The sequence below is a fragment of the Ruditapes philippinarum genome, unplaced genomic scaffold (assembly GCF_026571515.1).
Source record: "Ruditapes philippinarum isolate M1 unplaced genomic scaffold, ASM2657151v2 ctg108_1_1_1_1, whole genome shotgun sequence".
In the NCBI taxonomy this organism is placed as follows: Eukaryota; Metazoa; Mollusca; class Bivalvia; order Venerida; family Veneridae; genus Ruditapes; species Ruditapes philippinarum.
In genome coordinates, this window is record NW_026855637.1 from 19,761 (window position 1) to 38,263 (window position 18,503).

At 32.2% G+C, this 18,503-nt stretch overlaps 1 protein-coding gene across 1 annotated transcript; it reads right to left on the bottom strand.

The window, feature by feature from the left end:
• Positions 1-871: 871 nt before the first annotated feature.
• LOC132743966 (stabilin-2-like) lies at positions 872-18,503 on the bottom strand. Its single transcript, XM_060732565.1, has 5 exons — positions 18,367-18,503; positions 12,838-12,895; positions 6,880-7,035; positions 4,061-4,186; positions 872-1,047 (listed from the first exon to the last, which is right to left on the bottom strand). The coding sequence occupies exons 1-5, from the start codon at positions 18,367-18,369 to the stop codon at positions 887-889; spliced, it is 504 nt and encodes a 167-aa protein (XP_060588548.1). The 5' UTR covers positions 18,370-18,503; the 3' UTR covers positions 872-886.

Consider the following 18,503-nt stretch of genomic DNA (forward strand, 5'->3'; position numbering starts at 1 on the left):
AATAAAAAAATCCAACTGATTGGGTCAAAGGAAAAATCATAAAGATACCAAAGAAAGGTGACCTCAGTAATTGCAACAACTGCAGAGGTACTACCCTACTATCTATACCTAGTAAGATATTAGCAAAGATAATCATCAGCAAAATATTAAATGCCATAGACAGTAAACTGAGCAATGAACAAGCAGGATTTTGAAAAGGAAAGGGGTGTTTTGACCAGATTTTCGTTCTAAGGAATATTATAGAGGAATGTAATGAATGGCAAAGGCAACTACACAGCAACTTTGTAGACTTTGAAAAAGCCGTTGACAGCCTCCATAGAAACAGCATATGGAAAATCTTACAATCATATGGAATTCAAGCTCACCTTATCAAACTTTATCAAGCTTTTTATGAGAATTTTGAATGTTCTGTAAGAAACACTTAGCTCTACTTTCCATTAAAAAAAGGCGTAAGACAAGGATGTGTACTGTCATCAACACTCTTGACTTTCCCGAATATATAGCTCTATAATCACATACTTAACAACATCTCGAGTAAAAACATCACACGTACAAAAATTCTTTAGGCAATGGATTAAAAATCAACATAAAAAGACAAAAGTTATGGTCCTTAACAACAACAGCAATACATCAGTGTAATTGAACGAAGAAATCTAAAAATCTGTGAAACATTTACATACTTGGTTAGTACTGTCAAAACTGATGGAGACGCATATATTGATATAAATAAAAGACTAGCAAAGGCAAGAGCTGTGTTTAGTAACTTTAATAGAGTCGGGAAATCTAGCAAATACACTACAAGAACAAAGTTGAAACGCCAAAGGGCGTAATGGACAGTAAGTAAGTAATTATCTGATAAACAGAAATTGACTTTTTGACGAAAAGTTTATGAAAGTGCTGAAAAATGTTGATAATAAAATACACTACCTTTAGAAACACAATTAGCCCCATCTTCTTTGTATTGTCCCTCACATACACAATTTGTGTTACAATTAGCGTTTGTCACTCCTCCACAATGCGAATCATCAGTGCAAGAATCACCCAGGGCTGAAAATAAAAGTGCAACCTGTTTTATACATTATACAATAAATATCACAATTAGCGTTTATCGCGGCTTCACTGTAACACCGCAAAACGTCCGTACCGCAAAACGTACGTCGCCTAGTCATATTTGAGCAAGAGTGCATTTATCGGGTCGCAGACTTTTAGCCGCCTAGTCATATTTGAGCAAGAGTGCTTTTGTCCGGGGGTGTAAAGGCTTTATCCGCCTAGTCATATTTGAGGGGGAGATCTTTTGTTGGATTGCGGGCTTTTAGTCGCCTAGTCATATTTGAGCGACAGAGCTATTGTCGGGTGGGGCTTTAGTCGTTTAGTATTTGAGCAAGAGAGCTTTGTAGGGTTGTGGCTTTTAGTCGCATTGTCATACTTGAGCGTGCGCGAGAGCTTTTGTCGGATTGTGGGTATATAGCCGCCAATTCATATGTTAGGATTTTTAAAGGAAATAAGACCAAATATGACACAACCCAAACCTATCAGATTTTTGCCCGGATAAACGCACATTTATACATAATCATTGTCTTTGGTATCTTAACTGTTTGATTTTGTGTTTTGTTTCATCAAAATACTTCAAAAGAAGCGCAATAACTTTGAAAAATGATTTAATCTATAGGTTAGTCGGAAAGTCTGTCCCTTTACCAAAACCGTATTATTTAAACGCCTAAAGAACAAAACATTTTGCCTATAAGTTACATAGATAATGTGTAATAGAGTATATTATAACAAACATTCTTCCGCATAGGAAATGATGAAAAAGAAGTTCAATGTATTCTCTTGATAAAAACTAAAGCATATTTTAAAATAACGTAATGTAAGCGTTTTGTTTGAATGCCATTATGTAATTTTATAATTGAACCATCATGATGTAATTTTTAATTGAACAAAGCAAAAAGGTCATGGTGGCCTTATATCGCCCACCTGCCTATAAAGGCTCCACATGGCAAGGGTAGATAGCATTGAATATTACAAATAAAAAGCAAGTACATTTCGTGTACTTGGTCAGAAATCTGGGGGGTAACTGATATCAGTACTCAATTCTAGTCTGAAATGGTCATCAATATCCAAATATCTGTAAATGACAATGATATGGTAATTTAAGCAAAATTCAATAGTGACATTGAGGTCAAGGTCATTTCAAGGTCAATATTATAGTTGAACTATTCAAAATGCCGTCCTGTCATAAATGTATGAATGACATCTGATCATTGATAAAGAAATGGCAGTTTTATCACAATTCAATAATTTGACTTTAAAATATTTGTCTTTATTTTTATTATTCAAAGGCAAATAACTCCTGACGTATTCAGTCGTTTTAGCTTATAAATGACCTTGATCGAGATCTTATTGTTAAAAATATTCTGTATAAAAAAATTGAAAGTGGAAAAGAAACGAAAGCACTAACAAGGTGAAATATAGTGCGTTTTTTTTTTTGGTTTTTTTTTTTTTTTTTTTTATTTTTTTTTTTTTAGATTTAGCCTATTATCTAACTATGTTGAGATTTTATGGTCATAGATATTCTTTTGAAAATTGTCAAGATTGAAGAAGAAATGAAAGCGTTGGAGTGGTAATAATGTGAAATATAACATGTATTGTAATTCAAGGGCAAATATCTCTGGACATATTGCTTAGGGTATGTGGATGCTAGAGTGGTAACAAGCTAAATTTGGACGGACAGACAGACAGGCGCATACTCAGGTGAGCTAAAATTATCACACAATAACACCTGATAATAACTGGTCAAAATTAACGAAAATAATATAAACTTTAAAATATGGACGTTATGCAGCAGGACCATGCCTTTTTGTCGCAAAATGTACGTCAGAAAAATGTGGACGATATGCGCCGCAAAACGTACATAAACGTGCGTTTTGCGGTACGGACGTTTTGCGGTGTTACACTGCATAATGAGTCAGCACAAGATGAATCAGTTTAACCTTTAATGATAACAATTCTTGGGATGGGGTAAGTGAAATGAAATATGAACTATTTTTTACAGAAATAAAAAAATGCCCTAAAGCGCGACACAATGTTTTGCGTATATGTGTAGTATATTACGTGATTATTATTATGGTTTATTTAGTTTCTTTTGTAATTTGGAAGCAAGGCAAACAATACTGAATAAACATAAAATCCCAATTCCAATCACATATCCAGCTGTACGTCCGGGTTATGTTTAACCCCAGTCACACTAGAGCTTACGATTTCTTGCAACCACCGGCGACTTGTAAAACTGACGATCATCAGTGATTGTCTGCGACCGAAACCATTTTTGCACAGATAAATTTACTTTTGCGAGTATCGTAAGACAAGTCATCATTGACAATCGCACGACAGGTCATAAGTAAACGTACGATGTTCTCAAGATTGCCTGGGATTACTTACGACTACCCGTGATATAACATGCGATCATCTTCAACTTGTCGTACGATCATCACACGATTACTAAAAACTACTTAAGAATATCAGTGACTAGTGGCAATTTGTAAAGACTGTCGTAAGAGTGTCGCACTTCCGAACGACCATCGTGCGACAGCCTTAAGACCTTATAAGATCACTAGCGACCTGTTTGATCGCAAGGAGGTTTTTGTGCAAGCTCAAAAACCTCTCTACGACTGAAATTGGTCGTGGGACCTAAATAAGATGACCTGCGACTGTCAAAGATCATCAATGATCGTCGTAAGACGTTTTAAAGATTGTCCGCGACCAGAGGTCACTGGTGATCGTGAACTGGTCTTCACTGGTCGTAAGCTCTAATGTGACTGGGGCTTTAGTAAATAGTGGATGCATAAAAATGTCTAAAATGAATTGATTACTTCAATTTTCTGAGATATGAATAAAGGTTCATTTGCATCCTTCAGTCTGTTTTTTTATATTAATTCATGTAACATTTTTTTACAGTTCTGCATGCGATATGAAAAATATCTGTTTATCTGATAAACAGAAATTGACGAAAAGTTGTACTTTTATGAAAGTGCGCAAAATGTTGATAATAAAATACACAAACCTTTAGAAACACAAGTAGCCGCCCCATCTGCTTTGTATTGTCCCTCACATACACATTCATTTGTGTTACAATTAGCGTTTGTCACTCCTCCACAATCCGAGTCAGCAGCGCAAGTATCGCCCAAAACTAAAAATAAAAGTTCAACGTTTTTGGTACATTATACAATTGAGCTTACAATTGGCGTTTATTCCAGCTGTACAAAGAGTCATTCGATAGATGAATCAGTTTAACCTGTAATGAAAAAAAATATCTTGGGATGGGAGGAAATATGGTAATTCGCTTTGTTCAAGCACGAGAATCTAATTTTCCAAATGGTTTAAATGTTGAAAAAAGGGACAAACGTGGCTAGTGGTATATAAAGGTCATTGACTTAAAACCACTTGCCCTTCACCTCTGCGGGTTCGAACCCTGTCAGTGACTCTTGTTTATTTCATGTGAAAAAGCTATCCAGCCACCTTACAGAACGTCGGTGCTTCTAGTCAGGTTCCGTTTGTGCATGAAACAATGCACCGGGGGGGGGGGGGGGCACCTGAGCACCTGAAGTCTTCCCCCTACAATACAGCTGGAAAGGCAGATGAATGTGCAGTATCTATTTTTGTTTGTTTACATAACTTGATCTTCTTTCAGAAATATTGGTTTAAATCACTTATTTTGTGATGATGGTGTGATACTCACAATCTTTTGCAACAATTATAATATTTAGAAGCAGTTTTGTAATGATAAGAATTTGTAATGGCTCACTGAGTGATTTTATAGAAATTCTAGTAAAGTTGACCGTAAAATTATGAATTATGTAAGAAAATCAATTAACATTCATTTTCAGTATATTTGGAACACAGCATTTTGACGCGCGTCGGAAAAAAGAAAGTTACGAAGTCCAAATCGGCTTTAGAGTAATGAACATATATCCATGGCTGCAAAATACCAGGGAAACTCTAAAGATTCAATGGGACAGATAACGGGACAGTATTTTAGATAGTCAGATAATTATATGTAAATTTATTTAACTGGTAAAAGACAACTTTTCTAGATAACCACTTAGTGTGTCAGATAATAATTGCAAGGAATATGTCCTTAAGTACCCATTCTTTTGGTATGACGACTATGTCGCTAAACGGACTCCAAATACAGAGTTTTCACAAAAGCTTACCACCAAACTATGCTTAACATTCACACAAGCTCTTATTATAACATTTATTGGGATTAGACTGAAAATAAAGGAATTGCTGGTCGAGCTGATACCAGATTCTATAATTACATCTTATTATATAATATCAAACTTGTGGCTGTTCATCCTTTTTGACACGTTTTGACGATTTAATTCAACAGTCTTCACAGGTTATAAGATACCTTGGCAAAATAAAGAAGTGAGACAGCTCCAATAGGTATTGGACTAGGAAGATATAACGGGCTACAAGTAGACTTTGCTTCCACTGTAAGAACATAGTTAAGGATGAAACACATGTATTTTGCATTGCCCTCTTTATGATTTAATTAGATTAGAATTACTTCAAACGGTAAGCAGACATTGTAATAGTTTTGATAATTTAACCGATATTGATAAAGTTGCATACATTTGTCTAACACAGACATTCTTAATGAAAGAAAACTTGTTTTATATCATTAGTAATAATAAAATACCCTGTCTTGTATATGTGATATATTGTCCTGGCCCCGTGTTCACAAAGAAAAGATCAGGATCAGGATCAGATGATCCTGATTTTATTTTTATTGTTTTATAAAATTAATACTGATCGTATTATTCTAGAATTAAATGGTACACATTTGAAATATAGATAATTGTTTATTTGCAAAGAAACCAACCTATTTTGGGATAAAAACAACAAATTACACAACAAATACAAAACTAATCGGATCAAAATGAGGATCAATTTTAGGATCAAGATCAAAATTTGGATCAACTGTAAAATGCCCATTTCTTGTAAAAATAACAAATTTATTCTAAAATTTCATTAACATGGTATTTTAAGTCCAGTTTTATCAATTTAATATTGAATATTTAATCTTTGAGGATACATAATGGAGAATATTGAGTTTTTAGATTTGATCCTGATCTTGATCCTGATCCTTAATTTTTTGTGAACACGGGGCCTGGTGTTTATAGTACCCCTGTAGTATATTGTTTAAATGATATAGTTTCATTGTTAATCTTGATTAGCAAGGATACCTTTAGTTATTTTACCTGTTTCATATCATTATTTATATAAAAGGGAAATACAAATATATCTTGTTTTGTAAGTAATGTGTGTAGCTAAGGGAGACAAATCTTCAGTGCATAAAATACTCCTGTTTTATGGACTAGATAGTTGTCACCCTTAAAAGTAAAAACAGTCTTCTATAATTCTAATTAAGAATGGCTATACATGTATTTTATGTGTTTATTGTTTATGTTTTTTAATTATATGTTTACATGTATAGATGAGATTCTAATAAGCAATAAATAATAATACATAACATAAGACGTAGTTAAATCTGTATCAATACAAAATTAATATTTAGAGAAACTGGTAGAGCTACCAAATTTATTAGTTTCAAAAATCTTGGCACATTTGAATACATCTTTTTAATGTGCTTACTTGAAAACACTAGGGTAATTACAATGAGTTAACCTACAGCAAAATCGATTTTTACAGTCTACTGCTGCGAGTCAGTACACTCTATTGTGTATCATTTCTACTAGTTCTAAAAAAGACGTATTCTTTCTACTTATTTTTAAATCATTAAATACTTTTTTAATCATAGTGTACCGGCAATAACGACATTTAAATTATTTGAAACATGTATTATGTGTTTGTTACCTTTTGCGGTACAGCCACCGCTCCCATCATCCTTGAATGCAGCTGCACATACACATTCACCATCTCCCATACCATCCGTGTCTGTTACCAGATCACATTCTGAGTTAGCCTGGTTAGCGGCACAGGTTGCATCATCCCCACACGCCGTAAGTAATGCTGTTATAAAGGTAAGACATAAAAAGGTATAACTTACAGACACTGTTTACATGTATAAAAACATGCATGACTAAAGGATATCTGTATTATGTGATTCTAGTTGTTTTTTAGTAATGATTATGCGGCTCGTATGTGAATATATAAATTAATAAGCATAGTAATTTCAATTAATTACAAAAATTGGTTTTATAATCATATCGACCGGACCACCGTTTTGAAGGCGACTTTTATGTTTTGTTGAAATCAATATTATAAATTACAGTTACGCATTTAAAAATTCGATATACCTTACATATTTGCTAAGTAATAACAGTGGCTGGGGCGACATCGAGGGATGTTTCTGCCTAAAAAATATCGAGGGCATCATGCCCAGACGATTTGTTTACGTTTTTTACAGAAACATCCAGAGATGTCGCCCCAGCCACTGTTATACCCACATAACTAACGAGTTTCTTATACTATAAATGTTTTATCACAATTTCATTTTTTTGTCACAGAAATCAGTATATAAAAAAAAATTTGCATTTCCCTCTCTTGCGCCGTTTCACTTTTGTTCCAGATGGAAACCCTAGATATTTAGTGAACCAATACCATGCAGCTTATGCTGTCTAAGGGCCCTCACAGCTAGCTATATATAATAAGTCAGGGAGTGCAGCCGTTCATATGGTTTTATACGAGCGGCGATGGTATATAAACCCAACACACGCCGTTTAAAGTTGTTCTGATTTTGCACAAACAAAAGTTAATAATAATCAACTCTGAAATCACAAGCGGTATCAACAAGAAACTTTGTATGTAGTTAGATCTCATTGAGTAGGAGTGCGGTGCAAAAGAACCGTATCTCTGCCTTTTCTTATTCTGAAGTTATTGACCTTTGTCAATTTTTACACTGTGATCTTTTTCCAGGACATAACTCTTAAACTATAAAAGATATCAACAGGAAACTTTGTAGGTAGATAGATCTCATTGGGTAAATGTGCAATGTAAAAGAACCGTAACTCTACCTTTCCTAATTTTGAAGTTATAACCCTTTGTTCATTTTACACTGTGATCTTTGTCCAAGATATAATAGATATCGTCCAAGATATAATAGATATCAACAAGAAACTTTGTAGATAGATAGATCCCATTGGGTAAATGTGCAATGTAAAAGAACCGTTACTCTAACTTGCCTAATTTTGGAGTTACAACCCAAAGATATCTTTGTCCGGGACACATTATTCTGAAACTTTAAGATATCAACAAAAAGTAGTTTCTCTGTGTTCCAAACCTGTTTGGGGAGCATTACCCGGTTAAACCGCCTTTTTGTGTATTTTGAATGTGTCACCCCATGCCCCCTCTGACCTTTTGCCCCCCTCGAACCTCCGTAAAAAAATCAACCTATATATAGCAGACGTAGAAAAAACTCAACTGTTACATGTATATATCCATTCAGTTTTTCCTATATGATTCACCTGAAAAAAAAACTGTACTGTTATATATCAATACATTTTTCAAATAATAAATGGAAGTGTACCGAGTATAATTGGTTAGAAAGAACCAAGAAAAAGCTCAATGCCATGCAATAAGTAATAGTTATAGTACATGAAACTCGTTAGTTACGAGGATATAACACTGGCTGGGGCGACATCAAGCCTAGGGATGTTTTTGCTAAAAAATGGCAAGGCCGCTAGGCCGAGACAATTTTTTGCAGAAACATCCCGAGATGTCGCCCACCCAGTGTTATATCCTCGTAACTAACGAGTTTCATATACTATAACTGTTTTATGGCAATGATATAATGTTTTCTTTTTTGTAATAGAAATAAATAAATCGTTAGCTACAATTTATGATAAGGCAGTTTTTTCAAGTTGTATTCGCTGCCGCAAAAAGATATACAAAAGACATCGAATGTTAGAGGCGGATTGTAAACTGTTACCAATATTGATTCAAGATTAAAGGGCTTTTTTCAGCGGAAATAATTCATTCAGCGGATGTACTTTTTGATTACACATGGATTAAATGAGAGTAAATTTCATTTCATTAATTATCTTTGTTTATATTTTCATTGTATTTATTTATTTATTTCGCTTTATTGATTGCATTTTTTTTGCTACTGGGAATTGATTGCATTTTTTTGCTACTGGGAATGTTCGTTACCACTGCCCCATAGGAGCCTCTCTGAAAAAAAACTACATTGATATATACAAGGTGCGAAAAAAACTCAACCGCCATATAGCAGTTGAGTTTTTTTTCATGAAAAAACTGTACTGCTATATATCAATACATTATATATATATATATATATATATATATATATATATATATATATATATATATATATATATATATATATATATATATATATATATATATATATATATATATATATATATATAAATTTAAATTATTTGACCATACTGTACTGCCAATTTTAACATGTGCATCTGAAATTTGGGGCTATGAAGATCTAAAAATCCTGGAGAGAATACATTGTGAGTTCCTTAGGAAAGTCTTACATCTTAGAACAAGTACACCCCTGTATATGCTTTATGCAGAATCTGGCAGATACCCAATTAATATTACAATTAAATGCAGGATGATTGGCTTCTGGAACAGATTAATATTAGGAAACAGAAATAAAATTGCATACAAAATATATCAATATATGATTAATTGCCAAGATTTTGAATTTAAATGGCTCAGCTACATTAAAAGTATACTTTCAAATACGGGTAGGAATGACTTATGGCTAAATCAGACAAATATTCAGAGCAAAACGATCAAATGTGATATTAAACAGGTACTTTTAGATCAGAATTATCAAATGTGGCATCAAACTTTACAAAATTCAAGCAAAGGGAGAAATTATTCTATATATAAAGAAAATATATGCATTGAAAATTATTTATTGACTCTTGATAAGGGAGATTTTATAAATATGGTTAAATTTAGAACAGGAAACCATTTTTTCCCGATAGAAATCGGCAGATGGGAAGGTACAGATATTTATGAGAGAAAATGTTCTCTTTGTAGTTTAAATGACATAGAAGATGAACTCCATTATATGTTGAAATGTACCTTTTTTGATGACCACAGAAAAAAATATATTAACAGATATTATTATAGGAATCCAAACATCATAAAATTTAAAATGTTATTAACGAATTCAAGTCCTATGCAATTACAAAAACTTTGTAAATTCATTAAAATACTATTTGAAACAATACGGAGGTAATGTTTGTAACAAATCATGCAATATAATGTTTGTCAGGCAAAAAAAAAATGCTTATTTATATTTTTCGAAATTCTGTCTACTGCCATTATCTGTTCATATTAAGACTTCATGTTTGCTTCACGCTGACTATTGTTGTCATCTTTAATATGCTATATAGAATGTTTATTAATGCCATAACATGCAAACTGTATAATAACGCAATATATACTAGTAGCCCGATTCTACATTGCAAATCAAATTAATGTTCCCAACCACATTCCCTACCTGCCTAAACATGGCATAAGTCTAAAAACGCAACACAAATTAATAAATTATTAGACCACAGCTGTTTTCTCTCGGCCAATCAGAGTAGTTTAAAAGTGTTTGATATATCCCACACATCACAGTAAAGTGTTTGATATAACTATCATGTTTGTATTCAACTGAAAGAAAAACCCCGTTATGTGCACGCTTTATGCGGGGAAAATTATATGTATATAGTAAAGTTCATAGTGAAATTCCCTTCTTAAAAATAACAGATAGCAATAGTCCTTTGACCAATTTATTTCGTCAGTTCATCATTTTACAAGAATAGTAACTGTATTTGTAAATAAGAAAAAAACATGAAATGCGTTTATCAATCTATTTAAATCTATATATGTATCTACATTTTACGTCCGCTTTTGTGCTAATATTTTTAGGCACTGTGCCTTGTGCATTATGCCCGGCTCACTCTTAATAGCAGACACTGTAGATGTACATTCATTTTCGGTTTGGGATGAGGGGATTCCACTGTTGGGCAGGGGGTGGAGTTTCCGAACGGTGACAGGACTGCGTTTGCAACGCTAAGGCAATGCTATGCTTTAAGGCTTCAGAGGGACGTTTGAAATATTTTTTCAGTTCATGAATGAGGTAAAAAAAGTCAATGCAGGATGTATATAAAGCATACAACAAAAACACGAATCTATATGTCAAGTAAAATATTTTCAACTTCAGCCGGACAATCAATCAATATCCTGAACCCTAGGGTTGTTTAAGCATTAAGGAACATGTTTAATGAAAGTTACCTGTCCGTTTACCCAAGAGCCCACCCTTGAGAAGCAGCCATCGCCCTAGTCCAATAGATTAGACGTTACAGGCTTGTTATAGTTTTATGTAACAACGTAACATGGAAAATGAAAAATGTAAAATATCAGATTAATGAATGATAAATATGAAATAGGTTACGTATAGGTCTTATAATTAGGACTACCATCGCCCATGATTTCTGTCCAAGAGTATTTTTTCGGTAAGCAGTTTTGCTTCTTGACTTCATATTCAAGCGCTGTGTACGGTGATATGTCATTTAATCATTTAAATGAAGAATCAACAGGATAACAACAAAATCTCTCTACTTACAAAATTGTAATAATATCACATTTAGAAATGTTAAATTCTTCCCAAATTTCTTCTCACTGCACCTTTGTGATGGTATGTGAAATCTATCATTCATAAGATTGTGTATTCAGTAACTTATGAAAGAGCATGAATTATGTCATTTTCTCGTGCTTGTTTGTCTACAATAAGGCCAAATTGATTAAGTAAGAAATATTTGGATATCCCTACGTAATTGTCGGAGAAAAAATCGTTTACGCATGTTTAATCTTCACCTTAAACAGAGAAAACTACCTGTGGTCTAAGTCAGATAGATCGCTCGTACCAGTTGGATGTGAGATTTATCAACTCGCTTCGCTCGTTGATAAATCTCACATCCAACTGGTACTCATGATCTATCCTATACATATCATAAGAAAAAGTGTTAAACAATTAGTTTTGCGCAAAATACCTTTTCTCTGTTGACAAGTACGCACATTTATCCATGTTTGTTTTTGTTTGTACTAGTAAATAAACACATACTTTCTAGAAGCGCGACACACTTTAACTCTGTCACGATTCGCACGATCTAATTCAAGGTCAACAAATTTGAACCAATCAGATAAGACTGAAATAGACACGAATGTCAATACTCCTACAACTTTCTATAGTCTGTTTTAAGATTCATACCATTTTCACACCTGTATAAATCTACGACTTCACCGTTTGGAATAATTCTCGCATCAGCCCCCCCCCCCCCCACTCCCCTCATCAATGTACTTATTATAAAAAATGAATATTTAAATTTACTGAAAATATCACTTTATAATACTGTTTGCATACACCACATGTCATGTTTTTTGAAATTTGCATTTACTCTGTAATCTCATATGTCTTTTGATTTGAGACAATAAAGTATTGTTCTGTTCTGTTCAAAAATACAGTTTTCTAATGCTCAGTATAATGGGTTAGTAAGAACAAAGGAAAAGTTCCAAACCCTGCGATAAACTGTATATATATATTGGTTATTTTTATATCTGATATATATGTCTATTCTTATTTTTATATTTATAACGAGTATAAAAAAATAATCGTAAATAAAAAAGTCTATACTTGAGTCTACAGAAAATCAAGGGTAGCATAATGCTATATCCCATAAGAATAACAAATTCATCTCCTTTTTTGCGTTTATTTACACATAAATCTGGAAGATAATGACGCTGGATTACAATGAAAACATCATAAAATATTACCTGAACAATATGATGTCATAACGGACATCGTAATGATCGCCAGAAGAAACCTCACATCCTGAAATAAATTTTTAATGACAGGATTTGAAATTTAGGACAAAAAGGTCTGCGACTGCACAGAGTGATGCAAATAAAAGATACTATCCATTTTTTTTCGAATTTGAATATTCTAATTACCTAATGTATGAGAGGTCCGAGGTTCGATCCATTCTTTTGACATTCTTTTTAGACGTCACTTATTTTTAGACCTGTTTTTCTTTATTTTTAAGTATATTATAATAAAAATGGTCAAGCGCTTTCAGTATTTTCTACACAGATATGAAACAACTAAGAAACACTGAATGTTCATGTTTTGTATTGTATTTTGCGGCACTGTAATGACATTTATTGATATTAATCCGAATGAATTTGAATTTTAATTCTTTAACAATGTTATATTTACAAAAGTATAGTATTTACAAAAAAAGTGCAAAATATATTAAAAACAGAAAGAACAACTATAACTTCAAAAATGTTGAAAATAGTTATGATGAAAAATGCCTGGACATACGCTGTCTCGATCTTTACAACACGTAGGACATTTAGAAATTATATACCCGTAGTTTATCCTATTGCGCTATAACGGTCAGTATAACTAATGGATGAATTTAATCATATCTTATAACGTAAATCTCACGGAATTTACCGAACATTTATCGAATATTAATATATTCTGTGCATTGACCGTATAATCAGTATGTAATTGACAGGTTAATAAAATCAAACAATATCTGCCTTTTTTCTATATGTCCAATGTATCTACTGAATGCAGTGATTTTTTAGTATAGTTTCATAAAGATATGTTGAAATGATATAGAACACATTGTTATTTTAAAGGATACGGTACAAATAATATAATGTTAAAATGTATTGATAGCTGACATGTCAATAAAATCAGACTATTCAGTTTCAATGATAACAGATATTTTTATTTGATTCGTTTGTTTATATCGACAAACAAGTTTATTAAATCTTTGTCGACTCTGCCAATTATTTTTACAAAATGAATCATAATAACACTTATATCAAATTACATAAAATTATGATGATAATAATCTTTATGTATTCTGTCCGCTGTTTGATAAGGTAACTAATATGACTATTAAGTTGAAGAAAAGAAACAAGACAATTAAAAAATACACATGATCTACCATACCGTATTTGTAGGATATTAAATTAATTAAGCTTTAATATCACATATTTGAACACAACCACTTGCTGGCAAGTTGAACGTGGGCATAGATATCTTACCGTGTTCAGTTTTAAAATCAAGCCAAAAATAAATTCTGTCTTACAGGCAATGTAACACCTTACGTTTGGATCAAAGCATTTAGTGTCTGAACCTAAACCTCAAGTATTTTATTGTCAAATTTTTACCCAAAAGTGCGTTACAAAGATACATTTGCAATTTCTAACATCAGATAAACGGACACACTTTGAGGTCTTAAAAATTAAATTGAATAGATAAAACCGAATTGTGGTGATATTTTAAAGTAAGATGGAGTAGGTGAAATGTATTGAAGTGAATTATAATAGCCGACGATCGTTTATTTTTTTATCTTAGGGTTGAAATTTGCAAATAATTAAATGCGTTCTCATGTCATGGGATCCAAATGTGAAATTTTGAAATAGGCTTGAAACGAATTTACAGCTGTATCTATCACGGAACTTTTACTTACTTCTAACTTACTTGTTACGAGCCATTAAAGCATAAATTGAATTGTTTGAATTACAAGATACAATGAGATGATATTTACTACATTTTATTAAATCCCGATCATATTTAATTTGTGGTTCAATATACAATATAGCACCAAAACATATAAAGTGAATTTCAGACAGAACAGAATGTTATTTCAGGAATACATTTACCATTTTAGAAATTTGTTTTATCAAATGGCGCGTTGCCACTTGACTGTCCAAAATTTAGGCTGAAAAAAAAAAATAACAACCCTAATATGTTCAGATTAGGGACATGTAATGGGGTACTGGGAATATGGCTTTCATTTCAGAAACAGTTTTGTCTTTGGCATGGATGCACTTGTTTATAACCCTTTTATTCTTTTTTCCTTAATGTTATTTGATGCCAGGTTAATCTTTTTATGAGTAGCAATACTTGCAAGATTATCCATTTCAAGTTCCCGAAAAAATAACAATAATCGTTTTAATTTAAATAAATTTAAAAATTCATATTTTGGCATGTCATCACAATTCACAGTAATTTTATATTTCTGATTGGCTCTTACGTTATAGGGTTTACAATAAGAAAAATAACAAAACTCGGGTACTGACATGTACCAATTAGAGTAGGGAATTTAATTTAAGAAGGGGAGTAAAATATATAATGAAATCTTATGTCTAATTTAAATTCTTACAGTTCGTCAAAGTTTGTCTGCCAATGAAATCGCTCTATTTTGTTTAAATTTTGCCGAAATATTTACCATACAGTGCTGTAACTCAACTGTATGCATTACATTTATACGTTAAATGAGCCTATTTAATTGACTCCGCCTATTTACATAATGCACTCGATTTGAATGGGCGGGGCTAACTGTAAGTCGATTATAGCTTATAGAAACTAATTTTCTCGCTTCACTTCGTTCGCTCAAAAATTAATTGATACAACCTATACTTTTTTCTGTTTATCATGCGTTAAAACAGTTATACTATATAGAACTCGACTGTTATGTAGAAACGGCGTAGAGAAAAATTCCATGATGTCGCCCAGGCCATGATATTTCCACACAACAGTCTTAAACTAAAAAACATATATAGTTATTTCATGGTTAAATTCATAAAACATTTATCACCTTTAGAAAGTAAGTAAATTGTTTATTAAAGTGACATTGCACATCTATCAATTTCACATACATGATAAGAATACATACATACAAAGACACCCGGCCCATTGGACCTATAAGTCACCTTATTATATATATACAAATATACAAACTGTGATCAATACATAGCTTTTAAAATGGAACATTTAAATGAGATCAAAGTTGCTGCTCGATCTGTAAATTACAGTATCACATTTCAGAAAATGGACAGTCAATATAACACCATGTTTCACTATTGGCACGTTAAAAATCAATTACCTATTATACAGCAAATTTCTCCTTAACACATATGCTTTAACAAGACATTTTATTATTTTGTTCTGGTGATTTGTAAAAAGAATTATCACATAAACCGCGGCGCAGGAGTGTAATAAAGCCATTTAATAAAAACGATATTACACTAGACGATATTACACTAGTGTAATAACACTTTGACGTCACGTCATTTGCACTATAAACATATAGCGTTAAAACGCGCTAATGTTAGCGTTACACTATAGGCGCGTCAAAGAAAAATGACTCTTGTTAACAGTTTACCGTTCTTATTTTATATATGTAATAAATAGAATATTGTATTCGTGTAGATTCAATACTAAATTTATTGAACTCGTTGAATAAAACAATATTATGCTCGCCAGAGGCTCGCATAATATGATTTTATTCAACTCGTTCAATAAATTTAGTATTAAACCTACACTCATTCAATATCCTCTATATACTATTTTTCTGTGTTTTTCATGTTGTTATATACATCATTTATAATAATGTTATTCAATGCCATTGATCTTATATCATTATATACCGGACACATAATTAAATCAAAGCACAGAAGGCGCTGAATTTGTTTGGGTCTCAGGATGTCAGAAAGGTGAAGGTTGTGAGATTATAAAACAATTTGTTTTTGTATAGTGCCACCAATGCTTTCCAGCGTTTTAATTGTAGTAGAATGGCTATAAGACTAATTGCAACACTGATATTCGATCCAATGTTTATTTGACTTAAACAATTTGAAAAAAAAATGAGTTGCCTTAACTGGGATTTGAACTCCAGACCTCTCGCTTCCTAAGCGAGCGCGCAAACCCCTCGGCCACGTTGAAATTATATGTTAATCGCCTGAAGAAAACCATATTATTCTAGTTAGGGTTTGAAACGACGCTATCTGTTGTTTAACACCTGTGTAAATAATCATGGCGCTTACTATAAGCATGTATATCTATAAAGAATAAAACAATATTAGAAATATTCGACCATTCGGGAATTATTTTGCTTGAAAATCAATCCGCCTGTCATGTTACCATATTTACGCAGTGCTCTCCCCTAAATTTTTCGGCCTAAGTGTTACATATAAAGGGAAGTAACCGCTTCAAAAAAGTGGACTACTTTCGGCACTTGCAATTAACAGCATTAGAGTCTGAAATTTCGCTACCGAGTGACAAATAGCTTTCTCATGAAAATTGGGTCTTAAATGTTTTTTTAAGTCCTTAATTTAGACACTTTTTCATAGTCGATTGCCTATGTATCTGCATAATACTCGAAAATTATCAATTTAATTTATATCATTATTAAATAACCAACGAACACATTTTAATACTGCTTCATCAGGATTTAAATAGTGCAAAGTAAGATCATTTGATCACACAGTGATGTAACTAAGTATAATCTTGAACTTCAACTTAAGTATTTTAAGGTTGCAGTTGAAAATAAGTCAGTACTCAGTATTTAAGCAACATTTAGTTGACACCTTTATTACGTTGGTACCAAAACTGCGTTTGTATGTAGTATATGAACCCTCGTGGCTATTTGGGTAAATAATAAGAAAGTACGTATACCACTGTTTGAAATCGGCTTATCTTAAATATCTTAAAATCATTAGATTTTTTTGTCAATTTAAGTGCATAATGAATGAATGAATGAATGAATGAATGAATGAATATGAATTATTCAATGAATGAATGAATAAATTAATGAACGAACGAACGAACAAATAGTTAAATAGATAATTAAATAAGTAAATAAATAAATAAATAAATAAATAAATAAATAAATAAATAAAAATTTAGAAAGCACTTCCCTTGGCTGTTACCGATATTGCGTGTGAATTTTAATACCTATGATTTACTAACGATTTGATCGGTGAAATTTTGAAACATTGTGCACAAATGAATCGACTTAATCGGTTGGGAAATCAAAATGATTACGCACAAAGTTGTATACAGCCGATGAAAGGCTTTCTGTGCCGTGCTTTACGCACGTGATTTGAAGAATTTAGAAATGTTAAAAAGACATGCTATTCAGTCATATTTTGGCAATGTACATAAACTAAAAGAATTACTCTGGATCGACATCCAGACCTAAGGCTATACGGAAGATTAATCCGGATACTTGTATGTAGTTAAAGTGACCGTGTTTTGATCAGAAAACTTATCGATATACGATGAACATAAATATTTTAAAACTTTGTCAAGATAGATTAAATTAACGATTCAATTTTCATTGTCTGGAAAACACTAAACGAAATAAATGTAAGTCAATTAAAAAGAGAATAAATATTCTCACTGAAGTCCTCTCTAATTTCATTGACAATATCATATCATTTTTCATTACCTAAAAAGAAAAAAAAAACACATTGATATAAATTTTGATTACATACCATGATCTAATTTTTAAGTCAAATCTTATCCGTCTTTTTAGGAAATGTATAAACTTTACTGGCTGTTAAAATATTTTTTCTCTATATATATATATGCGGGGTTTTTGGTAATAGAATGATAAAATCACACGGCGTTT

Excerpts from the sequence above, each read along its gene's own strand:
- LOC132743966 (XM_060732565.1), bottom strand. Across the intron at positions 7,036-12,837 it reads TATGACATCATATTGTTCAG|CATTACTTACGGCGTGTGGG; the intron begins GTAATATTTTAT and ends CCTTTATAACAG. Across the intron at positions 1,048-4,060 it reads GGCTACTTGTGTTTCTAAAG|CCCTGGGTGATTCTTGCACT; the intron begins GTTTGTGTATTT and ends TTTTATTTTCAG.